The following is a 22,410-nucleotide window of genomic DNA, read 5'->3' as shown; positions in this document are numbered from 1 at the left end:
GGAGTACCTATTTAATTTATCTACAGTGACCTGAAGACCCCTGACTGAATCGTCAATAAATTATTTATTTATATATATATATATACGCCCAATGTTAAACCATTAGAAACTGTTCAAAAAATTATATTAAAAATAATGCTTCACAAAAATCGCACTTTTCCCTCTTTCCAATTGTTCCAAGAAGCTAAACTTTTAGATCTAAGACAAATATATTGTTTTCAATGTTTAAAATATATATTTAAGAACCAAAATTTATTTACAATTAATTCAAATAGATCAAGTCAAAGAAGGAATCGCGTGTTGGAAATACCACATTGCTCACACAGAGACATGCATATTTTATAGGCCCAAATTTTTTTAATTCTTTTTTTACTGATAATATTTCATTGATTCCAAACTTTCAAAATTTTCCTTCTTTTAAAAAACGTGCACTATCCTGGATTCAAACTAAAGATATGAACTCTTTTTATCTATGATTTATTTTGTTGCCTTTTAATAATAAGGAATATTTTTGTGTTTTTTAAATATTTTTTATTTACTTTTTTAATTACAAAAAAAAACCATATTATCTCTTACGGAATACTTTATTTTTTTCTTTCTTATGTTACACAAAAATATTATAAATGTCCGTTATTTATTATAGGAGCAAAAATTCATTAACATTTTCTTGTATACCCACGAACAGGCCATGCCTTTGTGGGATTTTTTTGTTTACTATTTTTCTATTAATATGTATTTCATTACTATGTAGTCATGCTTTATTTTTTTAACACTCTGAAAAAATAAAAAAATAAAAAATAAAATGCGCATTTTCATATACATATTTATACATAGAAAATTATTATAAATAAAAGTAGAAAGACACAATGGTATATAGTAGACTCGGCGGGAGTGGAAGCGGAAGAGAGGTGTTTATAATTGAATTTGATTCAGTGATCGTTTGAAAGACAATTTGTTATCAATGAAATCAAGACTGGTATGTTTGTTGGCAGACCAAACAAAACCATGGTTAGTTCTATGGTTATCGGTATGAAATAGTAAGTTTTGTCTGAGGTTTCTAATAATCGCATCATAGGCATGGCATACTTTAGGTAGCAGAGTTTTTGGGAGGGGGAGATGGATATTCCCCGATCTAGTGGAATTTATTTTGTAAGGATGCAGTCCATAAGAATTAACATCATCATCAGTGGCGCTACAGACCGTTGTGGGCCCTGGCCTCCTCCAGAATGTGTCTCCATTTGTCTCTGCACCCCGTGGCTCTTCTCCAGTTCGTCAGGCCAATCGCTCTAATGTCACTTCCCACATTCTCCAGCCATCTTAATTTTGGTCTGCCTCTGCTTCGTCTGCCTTCCGGAGTGGTATAAAGAATCTTTTTTGGAGTACGGTTATCATTCATTCTGTGCACATGGCAAAACCATTGCAATCTTCTTATTTTGAGAGTAATTATAAAGTGTTCCTAACACTTTGTACCCGGAGCCGTGTAAACACGTGATTATATGACCACGCGTTGCGTCCCGGTCCCGTGTTTTCACGTGGTTCACCAGCTGTCTAAAAATGTGCATTTTATTGACATCTAGTGACCTTTATTAATATTTTTTGCTGCTGGTAAACCACGTGAAAACACGGAACCGGGACACAGTGCGTGGTTATTATAATCACGTGTTTATACGGCTCCGGGATACAAAGCACAAAAAAGGAATGAGACCCTGTATATGTGCGAACATTGCCATGTGGCTCTCCATAAAGGCCGATGTTAGCAAACTATCATACAAAAGTGACTTATTAAATTGTTTCAAATAAATATGAGATGTTTTAATTGATTTAACCCAGAGTTTTCATAATTATGACACGTTTAAGAAACCCTTCACAAAGCATGAAATTTCACAAAAATGGGCCGGGCACAGGGTAAATTCTATGTGTATTCGGCCGGTACTCAAAGTGTTAATAAGCCTTAGTGTAATATTAAACTGTATTAATTTACTTAGTAATAAATGATTATTTAACTCAAAAAATGCTTAAAATGAGTGAATATCATAAAAAAACTTCAATAAACTCTGTTCATCTTTCTATATGTCCTCATTATATTACTTGATATCTTAGGTGCCTTTGACCATGCTTGGTGGCCTATGATTCTTTCCAAGCTACGACTTCGACAAATACCTGCAAACTTATTTAAAATTATAATAGGCTGTTCGGTATCCGGTACTCAAAGTGTTATTTTTAGCTTAGATTAAAACAAAAAAAAATTTTGGAATTCTGAAGCCAAATGTGTAAATAAAATGTTTTTTGTTCTGCCAAGATTACTTATGAAGTTAATTATTTGTACTTTATTTTTTAGAGAAAAATTGGAGCACTCGGACATTGTGTTCAATGAAAATGGAACAATGTCGTACACAGCGAAAAGGTGGTTGGAGTTCCTCCCAGAATACAATAAAGGCATTGACATGAACGCAACTTTAAATGTTGTTAATCTTCCTATTTTAGTGAGTTAAAAATCACTGTTCTTTTAATTTTTCCATACCATTTTATTTTATTTATGAAATCAACTGTAAGACCTACGTGTTAGTGCATTTTATCCATTTACACAAGATCTTGATTTGATAGACATATTACAAATGCTAAGTCTACGGCATTTCCATAACTATGAAGAAGCTGCAGTACCTACATCACAAAATCGATACCTTGCAATCTAGAAGAACCATAAAAAATACCGTCTCCCTTCACGAAATAGTCGATAACAACATACATTGTCCACAACTGCTTGAGAAAATGTTTTTCCCAACGCTGGCTGATGCAGCAAACTTCCGTCATTTTTTTATATTTTATTTATTAGGGATATCAACAGTAATACATGTAACTAAAATACAACAAATAAAATATACAGAGAATAAAACCAATGACAGATATCCACAGAAATACATTAAATACACGTACAATACATACTAGTGTGTTTGTGTGAGTGTAAGTGAGTGAGAGGGTGGGTGTTATATTGGAATGAGGGTGGACATGTGTGTAAATATTGCACAAGTGTCAAGTGTCGAAAATATTAAAATATAAATCACCAAAGTACTTTCGAAACGACCCAAATTTTTACCGGACACGGATATATGAGAAGTTATCTGTATAGGTTTAAATTAAGGAATGGTGACTATTGTCCATGAGATGATATTTCTTCACAGAGTATCGAACATCTGTTATTTCAGTGCCCATTTTTCAGTTTGCAACGCCATAATCTTGAAGCAGAATGCAGAAAAGATGGAATATCCTTAACAGATATCCACACTGTAGTAGTAAAAGTAGTTATCACGCACCATTGTTCTTGAACTTTGCAACAATGGTGATTGGACTCATAAAGGTAATAAACCAAAATCAGTGATCGAACATCCCATTTCCCAGACAAACAAAAACGATTTTTTCCGAGTACCTTAGCCTTGTACATGACACGTAAGGCTAGTAAATACAGGGGTCCAAATATATATTTAAAAATAAATAAATAGCAGATATCAGATGCAATGAGGTAACATTTGATAACATTTAAAAAAAACTATTTTTTAGTCCCTAATATAGGCAATCCACTTATAAATAAATGAACCAAATAGGTACTTATTTATTGTGTATGCAGACAATTGGTAAAATTCCATATTTCATTTGGTAATGTATCCAAAATAAAAATGTCCTAACAAGACGAAACGCGTCACATTATACCCTTTGTATATTTTATAAAAAAATAAAGTAGATTTATAAATCCAATAAACTTGTTTTATTTTGGATACATTACCAAATCTAATAGGTACTCACTTTTTTTCTGTTTGCTCAGAAAGCTACTTTTTCTGCCAGCTATTTATTATTTTTTTTGTAATAAATGAATAAATAAATAAATCAAATAAATGCTAATTATCGTTATGTCGTACATTATACATACGTTGATTGGTTAATATTGATCAACAGTGATTCCCGGTTATTTTCAAAGTTGATGAATTAAAATCATGCCATTTCTCTTCATCATTTCATAGTTTATATTTCATTGAATGGAGTGTCATCAGATGACTTAATAATAATGAAACGTTTTTGTCACCTGTAACTATTTTCTGATCAAATTTAGTAACCCTCTTCTTATTAGAATATATTATATTATCATTAAGCTTAAAATTACGATAATCGTAAAAATGAATGAGAATAGGACATTGTCTCGTTGCCTCGCATTTATCGAGAATAGGTGTCTTTACTTCGGCAATGTGTCTTTGTGAAAATGACGATGAGACATTAGATCATTAGATCATCTGTTTTTTGACTGTCCCCTCTACGAAAGAAGCGAATTCCTTCAAAATATTTGTGAAGAATATAATACGTTCCCTCTTAACGTAAATTTTTTACTAGCCCAGAATGATTTGGATACTTATTTACTTCTGACTAAATTCTTAAGGACAAATAATAAAAATATTTGAATTTGTTAAATATTATTTGCAAAATTTAAATAATAAGTCTAATTGAATGTCCCTCTTTACTTTTGGCCCAAAATTTCATTTTATGTTTACGTTTAATTTATACGGTAATAATATTTTATTGTCACATAACTCTTTCATACTGATTTTAACTACCTCACATTATACTATATTTTTTCGTGGGTATGGGTTTTTTTTTGTCGTTCACTGAAGCGTATATTCTTTAAATTTCTTATTCTTGTTTCTAAGAGCCAAAATCACTCGCAAACGAGTGGAGGCGTATAAAAAAATAAAAATAAATAAATAAATAAAAAAAATCGTAAAAATTTACGTAAATTATCGTGATCTCACTGGAAATCGAATCTGGAACTCTCCGCATGTCAGGCAAGCGTCAGGCATTAATCCAAGGGGACAGCTTGATTTCTGATCAGCAAATTTGATTTGAGTAAAAAAAAAACAGTCACATGTTTAGCCAAATTTTGGAATGAAAAAACGGAAGGAAATATTCTCAGAGTAATAATTCTCTAGAGAAGATCTTAAGCTCTATTGCATGGAATAGAAGCATTCCAAATTTTTTGTTTGGTTTTTAGTTTAACAACAAACGTGTAACGGACGGTTTCGGTTTACGCTTGCAATTCTCAACCCAAGTACGTACGGCCCGTCGTTTTACTGTAATCTGTAGCTAACTTCGTGATCAAATTTTTAATACATCTCTCCCTTCCTCCCTACCACCTCCGCCCCGAGGACAAAGAATCTGTCGAAATCTGCCGATTTCTTTTTCTGTATCTCCAGATTTTCTGATGGTGGAGGTTGGCAACGCTGATGTAATGTGTCCAGTAGTGTGTCATTGTTCTTTGATAAAATAAATACCCGTGATATCGTTGAACCAACTGCATTTCGAAAGAATACCTCACCACGGTAGATTAAAAGCACTAGGACTTACATCATTGGAAGAAAGACGGAAGAGAGGGGGCTTTATAGAATCTTATAAGATACTCAATAATTACTATGACGGTCCCTCTGCATTAGATGTGATAGCTCCGCCACACTATGTTATTTACTTTACTGCTCTCCTCAAGATATAAACAATTTAAAAAATCGTGTCTCAATGCATCCAAACCGTCAACAACTGAATGTTATCAAACAGACTCAAACTCAATCCATCTAAAACTGAGCTTCTATTGACAGCGACAAAAAAGCGACACCACCTTTTAGACCGATCTCCAATTTCAATCACAGGTTGTGATCTTACCCCTAGTATAAATGTTTACCTACTGGGTGTTCATTTAGATTCAGATCTTTCTCTTCATTTTCAGGTCAATAAAACGGTAAGTGCTGGTTTCTTCCATCTCCAACAAATCAAATCCGTGCGGAGAAATATTCCTATAGATGCAACTAAAGCTCTTGTAAATGCTTATGTCGTTTCGCGTCCAGATTACTGTAATGGAATATATGCACATCTCCCAAAATATCAAACTAATAAACTTCAATCTGTTTTTAATGCAGCAGTGAGGCTTATAACGGGAGTAAAAAAATATTATCACATCTCACAACATCTACGAGATTTGCACTGGTTAAAAAGCCCAGAGAGAATAAAATACAAGCTTTGCTGGACAGTATTCAAATGCCTTCATGAAATGGCTCCAAAATACTTATCGGACCTTTGTATTAGGGAAAATACATGTCAAAGAAAATCTACTCTAAGGTCAGCATTTGATTCAGGAAGAGGAAAACTTGTCGAAATCCGGCGCTCCCCAAACACTAGATTTGGAGATCTTGCTTTTGCTCTGCCTGGAACCAATTGCCTTCAAACTTACGAATCATCGACAGTCCCAGTCAGTTCAGATCCCAACTAAAATCCCACATGTTTAGACTATCATACCCTCAATTTTAAATCTGGAAATATAATATTTCACTTTATTTTAGTTAGAATGTAAGTTTAGGTATACAATTGTAAAGTGCCTTTGAGGTGATTTTTTACAAAAATGGCGCTATATAAATTAGCCAAATATTATTATGCTCCTTGCGCTGCTCTTCACTTTGCTCCTCGCGCTGCCGCCCTCTTGCCCGATGTTGCCCTCTCCGCCCACACACTGCTCTACTCGCGCAAATTATCGCACTTGTCATTTGTATTTCTATACAATGGACGATGAAACTGTGACGGCGTGCGCGCTATGCATTTTTAGTAAAGCTAATTATATCAACGTCATACAAAGAAATATACATCATTCAAAAATGACGCGTGCGTCTTGTGCGAGCGCTCGATGCGTACTGCGACCGCGCGATTGTGCGGCCAGCCACTCGCGCTCATATTGCCGATCCTTTGACTCGCGCTCGAAAACCGACAAAATAGGGAGCGGTGGGTACGACGAGGAGCATGACGAGTAATGTTGCCACACTACGTCTTTGCCTCCTTTCCTCGCTACTTCCCATGTCACTCGCCGAGTGTGTGGCAGGCCCATATCAATTAAATCCCAACACAAATTTACGGGGTCATAACTGGAAGCTCTATCGTCTCAGATTCCCCCTCAATCCCAAGATAAACTTTCTTTCCAGCAGGGCGGTTTCAGACTGGAATAAATTGCCAAGTCTGGTTGGCCATTTCATTTCGGTCACCGGTTCAAAAACCGTTTGGATGCTTTTTTGAAGGAAGAAGAACTTGGACAAAAAGCAGTACACGAGATATAGGCGCATCAGCAAAGGCTGCCTGCCTATAACCAATAATAATAATAATTGAAATATTTAAGAACACTTTAAAAATGGTAGGCCTTGATTTCAAGTTTGTAATTAGTCTAGAATCAATTATTTTATTACCTTCCTAATAGTGTTTGACACTGCATTGATAATTGACATGAAGTAATTAGTATATATTTAGTTCAACTTTAATGACTAAGTATATCAGACTACCATTTTTTGTATATTTTTTTTATTTTATTTATAAATCATATAACACAAAGTATTTTACAAGTATAATACGTTGAATTACATTCCCAGGAGTTACAAACACTCAATTCGGGACATAAATAATATTAACATTTAGAATATAACACATATTGAGAACAACAAAGAAACAAAGCAAGTTTAGCACCTTTAAAACTTAATATAGCACAACAATATATACGCCTAAACCTTTTCTTGCACAAGCAGAATATATTAAAAAGAAACGCTTTTAAGAATAAAACAAAGTTGAGAATCTACTAAGGGAGATAAGGTCATTAAAATCACATGCCATGCAGATGATGCTGCCATAGTGATGATTTTTAAATATGTATATCATATTTTCTCCGTCTCTTGACAAAAATAATGACACTTATTCATGCCCAAACGTTCAGTCATGCCCTATAAGTATTTAGTCGTTCTTTGACCGCCAGCTAGGCGTGACGTTTAGAATCGAAACAAAAATGCCTACTTGAGTCACAAAAACGTGTAAAAACCTTTGTGATAAACATTGTAAAAAGGATTGTGTAACTTTTAATTGTTCATGAGTGATTAACAATGTTTAAAACAATGAATATTCAAATATAAATTTCAATTAAAATTCAACTTGAATTCAAATACAAATTTTAGCACGATAGATCTTTTCAACGAAAGAAAATACTGTTTTAAAAACATATCGAAATTGCGATAGAGACGTCATGAAAGCAATATTTTTGGTTACTATTTTTTTATCGTTTTTTTTTATTAGTTTTCATTATTTTATTATTAATGAGGAACTTCAGCCCTACGGGAAATTGGATACAATTTTTTTTTCTTGCGTGCGGTAAAAAATAGAGCATTAAATTGTACCGTAAAATTTCCTAAAAATGTACGAAAATAATAATAATAAATATTTTAATAAAATTGCACTACTTTGGATGACGTCACTGGTTCATATGGACCATCCAATGATATAAGAGCATTGAAGGATATCTGGTTTGGTCACCGTAAACGAACCAATCGGAAGACTGTCATAGAACAACCTCTGACGTCACACGCGGAGTTATTTCAGAAATACAAAACTTTAAAAAATCAGAGCGCTGATAATACGATATATAAACATAAAATTTTAAAAAATTTGGCTCAGTTTAAAAAATATAAAAAAGACACTGAACTTCCTCATTATATATATGTATGCGTATGTATGTGCATTTCTGTTTGCGTATATGTTCATGTGTGTATGTGTATGTATATATATATGCATGTTCATGTGTGTATATGTATGTATGCTTAAATTTTTTAATACAAAATGATTGGCTGAATATTTTTTTTTCACTTTTACATTTCATATTTTTTGACGTCACTGCACCGCGTCCAAAGGATATTTTTAACTCAGAATTTTAAGAGTTAACATTGTCTTAAAGATTAGTTGTTTAGCTACCTACTTTTATTATATTGTCTTTATTTCTGTTGTTTTTCCTAAAAAAAAAAATATTGTTTAATACATATTGCCTTTTATTTTTTACAGGGCTTCGCATCATATATAAGTAGTAGAGCTCCTTTTTTTAAAATTCCATTCAAATTGCTTTTATGGAGTCCTTCTTATCCTTTGATAAGGAAAATCACCGCCTATGAGTTTCTTTGGAACTACACCGATCCTATACTTTTGACAGGAAATAAATTTTTACCAGGAATCGTGCCAATCAGGAATGTTGGCATGCTCGCCACTGTAAGTAAATATTTTTTAATACACCGTCTACCGTACATTAGCGGATACTGGACCGCTGCGCACGTGCAAACCACGAGCCCATTGCGTGATATCGCATGATTGACCCATTTCACACCACGGCATGATAAAATTAAAATATGGTGGATTGATATTTATTGTTTTACAATTATTTACTTATTTAATGCCTGGCAAACGCAATAACCAGTACACCATGAGACCGACTAATCTCCAGTCGATTTCCTTTTTCAGGATTTTACCTGAGAGTACTCGCTAAATTTAAATTATGATTTTGATAAAACTATGATTAAGATCTTTTTTGTTGAGTTTTACTATATTATTTCGTCGGCCTCGTGGTGCAGTGGTCAGCCCGTTTGCCTACCATGCCAGAGTTTTAGGGTTCGATTCTCGACATGGTTGACATGAAATAATTATTTAAAAAGGTGTTTTTACACTAGAATATTTCTGGTAATTTTATCTAAATCAATAATTTTAATCTATCGAGTACCTGACTGGTACCTGAAGCGTAAGACCAATCATCTTACCTTCATGTAACAAAAATGATCAAGATACACTGCGATTGGTGTACCAATGCAGTGCCCTATGCACCATTAGGTGCGAAAGGGGAATGATGATGATGATATTGTTTGAATCAGGTTGTGGTCTCGCGGATCAGAGGTCCGAGGATATAAGATCGGATATCAGATCAGATCCCAACTCTACCACAAATTGATTTCCATTTTCTAATAGTGAGTTATTTACAACTCGTCAAAAATGGACACCAAAATTCAAATATTTGGGTAAATTATAATAACGCTAATATTATTTTTAAAACAATGTGTTAACTGAGGCGTTAATATTAATATTTTTATTAAAATCATAAAACTATGGTGTTTTATTAAAAAAGACGAAGCATATAAATTTTATTGAATTTCAATAGGTACAAACGAATCTAATAAATGTCAATCCACTATAATTTTACAGTGTTGTTGTTTAGATTAAGATGATATATGATGACACGAGAGAGAGGCACGAAAGTTATTTCCTCGATAGCTTAGAGAGCGCATGAACTAATTCAAGATGGTCCAACAAGGTCAGCCAACACAAACGTTACTAAGGACGTTTACTGCCACTTAATATACAATGGAAATCGACTCACCTGTTTTGAATTGTTCTTCCTCGCTTCACCAGATATTATGTGCGGGAACGATGCGGATGTTTAGTTCCTTCTCAATTCAGGCTTTGTGTATCAGGATTTTTGGATATTAGATGCAGTGATGATAATAATGCTATTATCCATAATTAAAATAATACTCAGAGTCCCGATACAGACATCTACTGAAGAAATATTCCATAAATCACAACTTATGACACCAAAACAATTATACGCTAAAACAATACTCACGCGCATTTGCGGTCGCAGGCCCTCTGGCATGGAATGCTCTCCCAGCAGAGGTGCGAGGCTGTGAAAGTGAAGTGATATTTCGGAAAAAACTTAAAACCCACTTGTTCTCTAAATCATTTGAATAAATCCGTAGCATGTGACAACAAAATAAATTGTTTTAATTAAATTACAAATTTAAAAGCTTCAATTAAATTAATTTAACAATAGAATCACTATGTAAAGCGCCCTTGAGGTATTTTATTACGAAAATGGCGCTATATAAGTTATCCATAATAATAATAATAATAATATAGATTCAAAAACTACTCTTACTCAAATAAAAGACATAAAACCCCCACAATATATCACATATAAATAATACAATCACTAGATCCTCAACACATAGACAACTTTAACAAATACAAACTAAAACCACTTTCGGACAAAGGGATTTTGAGTATTATTATATTAAAATCTATAACCTACTTCCACTATCTATCAAAGCAATTAGTAATGAGGAAATGTTTAAAAAGGCTACAAAAAATGGATAGTGGAGCTAGGTAGAAGTAAAATGGATTGTCTCATTCGCCCATACCAATATTGAATCAACTGCTCCACAAGTGTATAGCTCATGTTAGGATTTTGTTATTTTCATTGTGTGTTTTGTAATATAAATAATATAGATGTACATAAATACCTTGTTTTTAAAACTGTCTGAATACTTGTTAATTATCTTCATTTTTTGAAGTTAGTCTTCTTTGTTTATTCTCAAGTGTAATTTAAAAAAAAGTATATTGTTAAGTGTTCTCGGCACGGGAAACCCCAGTGAGGTCACATTATTATTCACTATAGTTTGTAAGAAAAAAATATGAATAAATAAAAATATTAAAGGCAGGTATTAAATAAATAAATAAAAAAATAACACTTTAGCAGTAACTATATATGAAGATAGCGGTAGGAATATTATTTGTTGTTAGTTTATCATGCGAATCACAGAAGACATTCATTTGTTTTTCAGGAAAAATACAGCCGTCAGTTTTATATTTAAATATGGAATTTGTGAATTGTTGCAATGCGGTAGGTACTGCCAGGCTGCTCAGGTTCCTATTTCTCAAGGAAAAGCCGACAACCAAAACACATAAATGGTAGTAAACAAACGCGTAACTAATATGTGTGAAAAAAGCTAATCTTCGTCGGATATCACGCGGCTGGATTGTTTATTTGGACATTCTTGTAATGATGAACCATTTGTCAAAATGTTCAGGAGTTTTCCAACTATCTCTTTGAAAAAAAATACGGTGATCCGTTAGTCTATGGCGACGTAGCAGCGTTATTCTGTTTTAATATAAATTCATTTTCACTCTTAGAATTTTCCCAAAGGAGTGATTGTTTTCTGAATGAAAAGTACCCTATGACATTTGTCAGGTCTTCAACTATTCCTTTGCAAATATTACGTTGATCAGCATTTCCTCCCTAGGGAGTTGAAATCCAGCCTATCTACAAACATTTGGACATACATTCTTGATTAAACTAACCGGTATAAGAAGAAGTATAAAAAATTTAAAATTGTTCTCAGGTAACGCCTAGAAGGTGAATCAGTTCAGCAAAATGAATCTCAGACACACGATAAAGTTTTCAGCTTCTTTACTTCACAAAAGCCGACAGATGAAAGAGTAGAGAAAATGTGGATGTTTAACATAGGCAGAATAGTAAATGTTACACAGTGTGGAAAGTGGCCACGTAAACCAGCCAATGACAGATCATAAGCCCTGTAAATGCCTAGACTCCTATATTCCCTTCCCAAAAATGTTTTCTTTCTCTGTTGCAACAAATTTATATTTGAAAAACTCCCTAGGGAGAAAATCGAGCCAGTCTGCAAGCATTTGGACATACTTAATTAAAAAAATGTTTCATAAAAATTATTAAATCGAAAGTGTAAAATACATTTAAAACACTATAATATTTTTTCTGTATATACTAGTATTATGTAAAAAAAATGGTCCAAATGCTTGCAGACTGGGTGGAATATCTCTCTAGGGAGTTCATATCTAAATGTGTTGCAACAGAGAGGGAAAAAAGTTAATAGATGTAAGAGTTGAGGAAATGTGGATGTTTAAACATAGGCAGAACGGTGGTTAGACAGTGTGTAAAGTGGCCACTTAAACCAGCAAATGACAGGTTATAAGCTTTGTAAAAGCCTAGACTTCTTTTTTCCCTTCTCGAAATGTTTTCCCTCTCTGTTGCAACAAATTAAAGTCAAAATAACTCCCTCGAGAGGAAATCCCGCCTGTCTATAAAAATTTGGACAAACATTGTTGAATAAACTTCTTTACCATGTTATTTGAACCTATCTGTTTATATGTTTTTATTGTTTTTCAGATGTACAAAAATTTCACAGACCGCGTGACTGTTTACATCGGCACAAAGTTCGGAGATTCTAAATTCTTTACTCTGGACAATTTTCAAGGCAGAGCCAATCTTCCCGGCTTCGAACGAGATAGCAATTGCAGGGAAACGGTCCAAGGATCGACCGAAGGACTCATTTATACTCAGAGATTGCAAAGGAATATGTCACTGTTATACTGGCGAAAGTCTCTCTGTAAAGTGATTGCGCTTCACTATTCGAGTAAGCATTACCTCCGTGAAAAATTTCAATGATTGTCACTTTATTGTTTACCTCTTTGTTCTTATCCACAAAGCCCCCTTCTAATTCGCCATATAGTGTCCATGCAGATCGACTGTGGAATCTTCTCCCATCCACTATCAAAGATGTTTCTACAGTTATCCATCAATAACTTAGTTACCAAACTTAAAAATTGCTAGATTGCTAGAGCCAATAGCCAAAGCAATTCAACCATTTGTCATTTAAAGTAAACTCTGTTCTAATCAGGCCTGAAGAAACATCTCCATTCTCTTCCGTGACTTCACTTTGTTTCCTCTCTTTTTATTTTTTTTAATAATAGAAAGAAATATTAGCGTTCTTATAATTTTGCTTAAATATTTCAATTTTGGTAGCCATTTTCAACGAGTTGTAAATAACTCACAATAGTAATCTAATAAAAAATGGAAATCAAGTTGGGGTAAAGTGGGGTTTGAACCTCGGACCTCTGCCACAACCCTATTTTTTTTTCCCATTGAAAACACTCTGCTAGTTCTATTTTTAAGTATTTTATTTTTTGTCACACTGTGAAAGTTAAATTATAATATGGACTTGAATAAACTCTCGCTGTTTTTTTTTTAAAAAAATATTATCTTAGCCTTTTTATATGAGAAAATACTACAACCATAGAATTAAGAAAAGTCTAGAAACTGCATGCGCACATCAAACAGAAGGCGACTCAACTACTCATAAATGAGTAGGTTTACATTTTGACCCATTAGTTTCTTTGTAGACGTCGCTCAGTACGCCACTCCTGATTTGAATTCAACTATGCCGTGTTGTGTCACATTTCATGTGTAATTATCAAATAAATGTGTTTGTCACAAATGCATTACTTAAAAATTTAATTATTTTTCCATCTGTCAGATTGTCGAAAACAAAATGGAAATTTCGTTAGTGTTGCCAGGGCAGTAAATTTTTTTACCCTACTTTGCTCATATAATAAGAGAAATAATGACAATCGAAGCTCGTATTAAATAACGCCGTGGTGGACATTTAGCCGACATTATCTTTAAAACATAAAATATTATTAAACATTTTACAAAAATATTTGTTTTATGTCAAATAAAATTTGTTTTATACTTTAAGTTCAAAGTTAATTAATTTAATAACTCTTATTAAATGACCCTTTACTTATCTACTATGTTGTGTCAATCAATGTTTCCGCGTGCACAATAAAATTTTAGAAAAATTAACAAATTGTTTTTATTTTAACTTACATTTGTGTTATGGTTATATTCTTCGCGATCTGGCAATATTACTCGGTGACTTCAAGTATACGCCCGGCAAAAGTGTGTCTAAGTGGGGGAAATATTGGACACAGTCCGATGTATTCAAATATGATTCTACGCTCCTTTTGGACTATTCTTAATTCTATGACTACAACCAACTTCATCGTGAAGCTCGCCATCAGGCTGGAAATGACAGTTTTTTAAAAGCGTTAAACACGTCGAATTTTATGCCCAATAAATAGGTTGAAAGAAATTGCCATTTGGCAATAAGCTTGCCAAGGAACAAATATGATTTACGATAAGTTATATAAATAATAATAGCAGCCATTGTTTTCCACACACATTTTCAAGGAAAGTTGTCTAATGAAAGGATGATTGTGTTATGATTTCAGATGATTTCGATTTTGAAGGGATTCCTGCCTTCAGGTACCTTGTACCCAACAATACCTACCACAGAACCAAGGACCCTAGTAATCCGGACTGCTTTGCAGCAGATCCCCCGCTTCCCAATGGACTCAGTGACATCTCAAAATGCTACTTCAGTAAGCTTGATTGTACAGCGTGTATTGTAAACCTGGTCACATCCGAAAGTTGATTCACACAGTTAAAACTACACCAATAACAATAACTCACAACAATAACAACAACTCACAACAAACATCAAAATAGTAAAAGTAGATATATTTCTATTTATTTCAACAGAGAGGGAAAATGTTTTTGAGAAGGAAATATGGAAGTCTAGGCATTTACCGGGCTTATGACCTGTCATTGGCTGGTTTAAGTGGCCACTTTACCACTGTGTAACATTCACCATTCTGCCCATGTTTGAACATCCACATTTCCTCAACTCTTCCAAACTCTTTCCAAACATTGTTGAATTACTTACTGCCTGGTAAAAGAAGAAGTATAAAAATTTGAAAATTGTTTTCAGGCGTTGCCTAGTAGGTGATTTGGTTCAGCCGGATGAATCTCACCCGCGTGATAAAGGTTTCAGCTCTTTTACTTCACAAAAGTCAACACATCATCGAAGAGTTGAGGAAATGTGGATGTTCAAACACGGGCAGAATGGTGAATGTTACACAGTGTGTAAAGTGGCCACTTAAACCAGCCAATGACAGGTCATAAGCCCTGTAAATGCCTAGACCTCCTATATATCCTTCTCAAAAATTTTCCCTCTTTGTTGAAATAAATTTAAATATGAACAACTCTCTAGGGAGGAAATCCAGCCAGTCTGCAAGCATATGGACATAATCAAACATTGTAGATTTATTTCATTTGTACAAATTGAAATGCATTTTTTTTCTCGCTTTTGACGAGCTTATTTAATTATTCATCATTGGTTATAATAATTAAACAAGTGGGAAAAATGTAAGAAGATTTAACATCATATTTATTTATTTATTATTTCACGTTTTACATAAAACTTTTTTTTTAATATGAGTACCTCACTGGGCACAACCCGTGTCGAGGCATTCATTTACATGATTGATTATATATTACTTATAGTGTCTAAATATTACACTAACATATTACAACAGAGATGAAGAACATTTAAGATAAGGTAATATCGAAGTCTAGGCATCTACAGGGCTTATGACCTGTCATTGGCTGGTTTAAGTGGCCACTTTACACACTGTGTAAAATTTACCATTCTTCCCATATTTTAACATCTATATTTCTGCAATTCTTTAATGTGTTGATATTTGTGAAGTTAAAGAGCTGAAACCTTTATTTATGCGAGTGAGATTCATGTAATTGAATTATTTCACCTACATACTAGGCAATCCAGTCCTTGAAGAAATATAGATGTTAAAATATGGGAAGAATCGTAAATTTTACACGGTGTGTAAAGTGGCCACTTAAACCAGCCAATAACAGGTCATAAGCCCGGTAGATGCCTAGACTTCTATATTACCTTCTCTTAAATGTTCTTCATCTCTGTTGTAATATGTTAATGTTAACAGCTCCCCTGGGAGTTGAATCCACTCCTTGTCTACAAACATTTGGACAAACTAAAAATATTGTTCATTTAACACTGTTGAAAAAAAAGAAAAATGATTGATTGCATCATGAATTAATGTAAAGTTAATTGTTTTTTCAATAGATTTCCCTATGGCTCTGTCACTACCCCATTTCTATGGAACTGATCCATCGGTGATTAGTCACATCGGAGGACTCCGACCGGACCTTGAGAAACATAAATCATATGCCATCGTAGAACCGGTGAGTTACCTTACAATCTAATGCACAAGGCGGTCTGAGCTCTATTAGATTGTCCCTGATAAAGTCCCGTGTATCTATAAGGACCACCAGACTCAAACACATGTTCCAGTGCGAGTACAACAGCTTAAACTACGTTCACCATTCTCCCGTGGCTCTCCATCAGAAGTAAAATTGCTGACCTCAATATAATGCACAAGGCGGTCTGGGCTCTGACAGATTGTCCCTGATAAAGTTCCGTGTACCCACAAGGACTCTAACGCATGTTCCAGAGTGAGTTCAATAGCACAAACTACACTCACTTTTCTCCCTTGGCTGCATGCGCAGAACTACAAATAATTATGCAGAGCTGTTGGACAGCTGCAATTAAATCAACTGTCCGATAGGAACTTTTATTCATATTGTTTTTCCTTACTTTTCAATTCTTATTTAGCTCCTTCCCTTCTTTTGTTTATAATTACATACTTGTAAAAGAAAGGAAGTAAACAAATCTTCACACCACTTCCCCATTAAGGTAGGAAGAGAGAGAATAGAATGTCATATCACTTTGCCTTTGCAAACAGATCTCACTTTTTACATACTTAATGTGAGGGCGTCGGAAGCAAAGATAGTAAACTCCCGTTTTGGTGTTTTCGAGAAAAATAACAAAAACTGCTACACTAATGCCAAAGAGAGTCTTTATGTTAGAAATGTTATTTTCACTGAACTTAAACTTTAAGATACTAATAAATTAGCTTTAATAGAAACATGAATTCAAAAAACTTTCTAAATATATTTGTATGGCACGGCCATTTTGAAAATTTAAATCTCAAGACTGTCATTAGTCGAATAAAATGGCTAATGGATTTTGCTATGCTTCAAAACACTATTTTCAAACCATCAGAAGTATGATTTCAAATTACATTTGCAACTCAACTCATGATTTTTATAAAAATAAAGTTGATAAACTACAGAATGACATCATAACTAAAACAAAATATTTTTGGAGGTTGCGATCTTTGCTTCCAATGCCCTCATGTGGTTAAATATTATTATTAATTATAGTTTTCTATTATTATCATAAATGTAGCATATTGGGGATTCTATATCCAAGATGCGTAATATTCTAAATGACTTCTAACAAATGCATAACATATTGACATAATTAGAGTTTTTTGGATAATTTAAGTGTTTGCTATTGCGAATTATGTCAATTAAGGTTTATGAGTTTTTGTAAATATAAACTTTACATCAGAATATTTTGAGAGTTGTAAATAATTCAAGATTAGAAAATGGTAACCAAGTTATGGTAGAGTGGGATTAGAACCTGCGACCTCTGATTTGTGAGTCCGCAACACTAGCCACTCGGCCGTAACCCGGGTATTTATGCTGTGATTTTTTTTTCTTTTTAGACAACTGGCATTCCTCTGCAGTCCCGTGCGCGTTCTCAAAGTAATCTTGTAATGGGAGAAGTGACTGGATTCAACGAAAAGATATCAAGATTCAGCAATTTCACCATTCCCCTGTTTTGGGCAGAATATGTGAGTTCATTATTTATTTATGCTTTATTAGTTAGTGTATAAGGTCTTACAAACGAATATAAACATTCATTTACATTTTAAAAAGCCACTCTCCCTTAATTTGACAAAGTCAACAAGGATGAAAGTAGGCTGAATACTGTCGTAATTTATTTATAAATATACACGGCACGTAGTGCCTTTTACTTTACAAAAAATACACAGTGTGTAGAAATAAGCACTTCAAATAATATACAGTAGATAAACGAGAAAAAAAAGCATATGTACATATTATAACACAATGGTCTCACTCAAGTAACACGCTGACATATTGTGTGAAAAATAAATCATTAAAAGGCTTATAAAAATAAAAAGTACGAAAAAAGTTTTTTTTTTAATAAAGGACAGGTAGACATCAATAATCATATGATTGAACAAAAAAAATTACAAAATGTAAGTAATTATACCAAGTTTAAGAGAAAAAATGTTAATTTAAAAGTTAAAAATAGGAATCCAAAAAACATATAATATATATTCACAAAAAATATCCAAAAACTAGAAAAAAAGTAAAGAGAGAGCAAATAAAATTTTGAAATTTGCAAAGCTTTTGTTCTATGCAATTGAGCAAAATGACATCTCTATAAGTGGGCTGCACATTATAACTCTAAGCATAAAACATTGTTTTTTTCTGTCATCTCCAACTGGTGTAGAATCTCTCTTAACAACAACTGACAAAATCCTAGAAGTATATTTTTTTGATTAGTTCGAAGATTTAATATAAGTATATTTATGAACATTACCATAAAATTATTTTCATATTCAATCATTGAGTATTATTTACCTATCACTGTTTCTGGACTGTACCTGGACTGGCCCCTGTAGCATAAGATTGATCAGCTTACAGCTTAGATGATGTAATAAATTTGTTTTTTTTTTCATTGAATAGCTTAAAATGAATTTGTTTTAAATATTTTTTCAGAGTCAGCAACGCCTCCCCAACTACGTATGGGCCCTGATTGTGATGATGGTAAAAGTCGTGCCGACAGCACAGGCCATGTTTAGTACAGTTATGATACTAGCCGGTCTGGTATTCATGTACCAATTTTGCAAACTGCAGTGCTGCAAATCTCCCATCACCCGCCATAGTAAACTAAACATACTAGCCAAAAAAACTCTTCTGGGATATGAAAATGAAAAGAAGAAACAAATATTTTAAAACTGTAGATAAATAAAATGTATAATGCACCCGAATGACAAGGTAGCACAGAACAGAAATGCTGATGTTCTTTTTAGTTGATATACAGCACTAAAATGCCATAAAAGTTCCTTCGTGTTGTTAAGACAGCACAAAAATGCTTATACGGTTCATTTGAGTTTTTAGACAGCACAGAAATGCGAATATTCTTTTTTTTTCGAAAGTGTAAAAATGCTTTAAAGCTCTTTTATGTTGTTTGCCAGCACAAAATTGTCGATAAAATAATTTTCAGTCAATGAGAGCACAAAAATGCAGATTGACTTCTTTTGAGTTGTCAGAGAGCACAAAAATGCTACAAAAGTTATTTTGAGTTGTTAGAAAGCACAAAAATGCTTATACGGTTCATTTGAGTTTTTAGACAGCACAGAAATGCGAATATTTTTTTTTTCGAAAGTGTAAAAATGCTTTAAAGCTGTTTTATGTTGTTTGCCAGCACAAAATTGTCGATAAAATCATTTTCAGTCAATGAGAGCACAAAAATGCAGATTGACTTCTTTTGAGTTGTCAGAGAGCACAAAAATGCTACAAAAGTTATTTTGAGTTGTTAGAAAGCACAAAAATGCTGATATGGTTGTTTAGAGTTGTTAGACACCATGGAATTGTCGATAAAAGTCCTTTGAAATTGTTAGACAGTATAAAATGCGGTCGACTATTTAAAATGTCTGCTCAGTGATTAGAACTTAGACTAAATTTATAGTCATTTTTTACATTATTTTCAACTTAAAATAAGATATGTTTATATGCATTAAATCAAAGAAGTGCAAATTTTTTCAAACAATTAAAAAAAATATAACAATATAATTACACTTTCAAAGCTACTGATGAGTATCTGTCAAAACCCAAGCCTTGTCATTAAAGGGTATGATTTTGTGATATTGTATAGATTTTAAATTTAATTATAGACATTTATTTATGAATCAAAGAAATTTATTATTAAATTATTTTGTATTTTAATACCAATTAGGATTAAGGTGAAGTTTGTGCTAAAACTTTTATTTTAAAAATTATAATATACCTACTTCTCATAGGAAAATGCATGTTTTACGGGCAGCTTAGAGGTGAAGTGAGAAAATCTTAAATATAATATAATAATGAAGGACCTTATGTGCGTTTATGACCAATTGTGCGTTTTCACACAGATTCCCATTTTATTTGTTTTGCCGATGCATTGTAAATGTAACTGCACAGTTGGCCATGGGAATTTGAGCCTCTGCGATAATTCCCCAATGGTGTATTGGGGATCTAACTCCACCAGGGATTTTAATGTGTTTAAATTTTGAAGGCTGTCCAAGATGTAGGTGCATCTTTTAGATTTCTATTGCCCGATTCGAGCCTTTGAAACCCAAATTGACATCGACGTGCTGTTAGCACTTTTCTTTAATGTTGTTAGTGGTCTTGCTGGGATTCAAACCCTGGTAACATACAATGCCTGGTGTCCTTTTCCAATTTCCGGTCTGGACATTTTACCCATACCAATATAAATTTTATTACTTTTAAATAATGCCAAACAATAGTTCAAAGCAAAAAAAACATTCACAGGAATGAGCCAAAAAACATAATTAAATAAAATATACGATAATTTCTAATTATGTTGTCACATTACTTCATTCTCCATGCTTCTGAGCATTTTCAAAAGTGTAAAAATGTTAAAGCTCTTTTATGTTATTTGCGAGCACAAAATTACCAGTAAAGTTATTTTCAGTCAATACAGAGCACAAAAATGCTACAAAAGTTCTTTTGAAGTGTTGGAAAGCACAAAAATGCTGATAAATAAAATTAACGATAATTTCCAATCATGTTGAAGAGTTTTTTGCCTTACTGAGTAGTAAAAATTGACAATTACACTAGTTTGCATATCTTACAAAGCAATTACATCACAATATTTCATTCTTCATGCAATTTGACTACCATTCGTAATATTGTCTTGTTTTATGAAAGTTGTCGCAGTGAACATTTGAATCACAATTCTGTGATCACTCACAGAAAAAGATACTTTTTGGATTTACTCACTTCACCGCTAAAGCCCGTTTTATAAAATAGTAAGTATAATACAGTGAAATATTCCTGAATTTTTAATGATCTTAAAAATAATTTGTTTTATGTAAATTTAAATTAAATTTACACTTTCAGCAAGCGAAAAATGCAACCATTCCATTAATTTATACTATTTTAATTTATTTGAGAATAAAACCATTACTGCAAATGATTCATTGTTTTATTATTAATCTTTCCCGAGGGAGGTATCTAGGGTCCCCCAGGTAGCATATTTTTGTTGATCATTATATTGATTAAATTTTTTGCATAATCATACCCCATAGTGTTAAGAATGTATTAAAATATTTCTACGACTAATTCTTTCAATAATAACTCACATTTATATTTCCTTTGCCCCCGTGCGAACGGCTGACATTACAACCTATCCCTCTACAGCTTAATAATCTTTATACATTGGTCAGTTTGTGACAAAATATTTAAAATGTTAAGTAAATAATAACAATAAAACAAGAAATGTATTTTTTAGAGATCTGTTATTTTATACACAATATAATAATTTCATACAGTGGTAATTATATATATATATATTTATATGTATTTACAAGATACTTAGTCATATCAAATTTTATATAAAAACAATTATAACATAATTGGAATGACAAAAAGTCAAGATAAAAGTGGCCCATAAAAACAAAAATGGAAACCTCGATTTCTTTAAAATTTTGGAATTAATTTTTAAAAATAACCTGTTTTTACAGCTACCAAGAGGCGATTACACTTGGAAGATACAGAAGCATATCTTTACTGTGACAGTATAGTTGAAGATAAATTCTCGCGAGTGATAACGAAGATACAGATTCGACCCTATATCTTCGAGTTTTGACTGCCGTCACAACAAAAAAGGCAACTATTTATATACCAAAAAGGCAAAATTAGAAGGCACGGCAGTATGTACAGCACAGTTTAATTTAACTAACTAACTAACTAACCATCACGCCATTTCCCCGGAGGGGTAGGCAGAGAGGATAGAACGCCACACCACTCTGTCCTGGCACACTTCCTTTGCTTCCTTCACATGACCACTT

General features: G+C 33.1%; 1 protein-coding gene across 2 annotated transcripts in view; it reads left to right on the top strand.

Annotated features, from left to right (window-relative positions):
• The window catches only part of LOC148276235 (scavenger receptor class B member 1-like), a 93,823-nt gene extending 74,395 nt beyond the window's left edge, over positions 1–19,428 (top strand). For both annotated transcript variants that reach the window (XM_088234541.1, XM_088234542.1), the window contains 7 exons: positions 2,339–2,483; positions 8,887–9,087; positions 12,848–13,094; positions 14,752–14,901; positions 16,464–16,582; positions 17,971–18,099; positions 19,055–19,428. In XM_088234541.1, coding sequence (XP_088090667.1) covers positions 2,339–2,483; positions 8,887–9,087; positions 12,848–13,094; positions 14,752–14,901; positions 16,464–16,582; positions 17,971–18,099; positions 19,055–19,291 — 1,228 coding nt within the window. In that variant the 3' untranslated portion in view covers positions 19,292–19,428. The remainder of the gene's footprint in view (positions 1–2,338; positions 2,484–8,886; positions 9,088–12,847; positions 13,095–14,751; positions 14,902–16,463; positions 16,583–17,970; positions 18,100–19,054) is intronic.
• Positions 19,429–22,410: the final 2,982 nt, after the last annotated feature.

This window comes from Micrasema longulum, unplaced genomic scaffold (assembly GCF_059751315.1).
Source record: "Micrasema longulum isolate JH-2025_06_02 unplaced genomic scaffold, ASM5975131v1 h1tg001257l, whole genome shotgun sequence".
Classification (NCBI taxonomy): Eukaryota; Metazoa; Arthropoda; class Insecta; order Trichoptera; family Brachycentridae; genus Micrasema; species Micrasema longulum.
The sequence above is the reverse complement of the archived record's forward strand: the minus strand, read 5'-3'. Positions and strand labels throughout refer to the sequence as shown.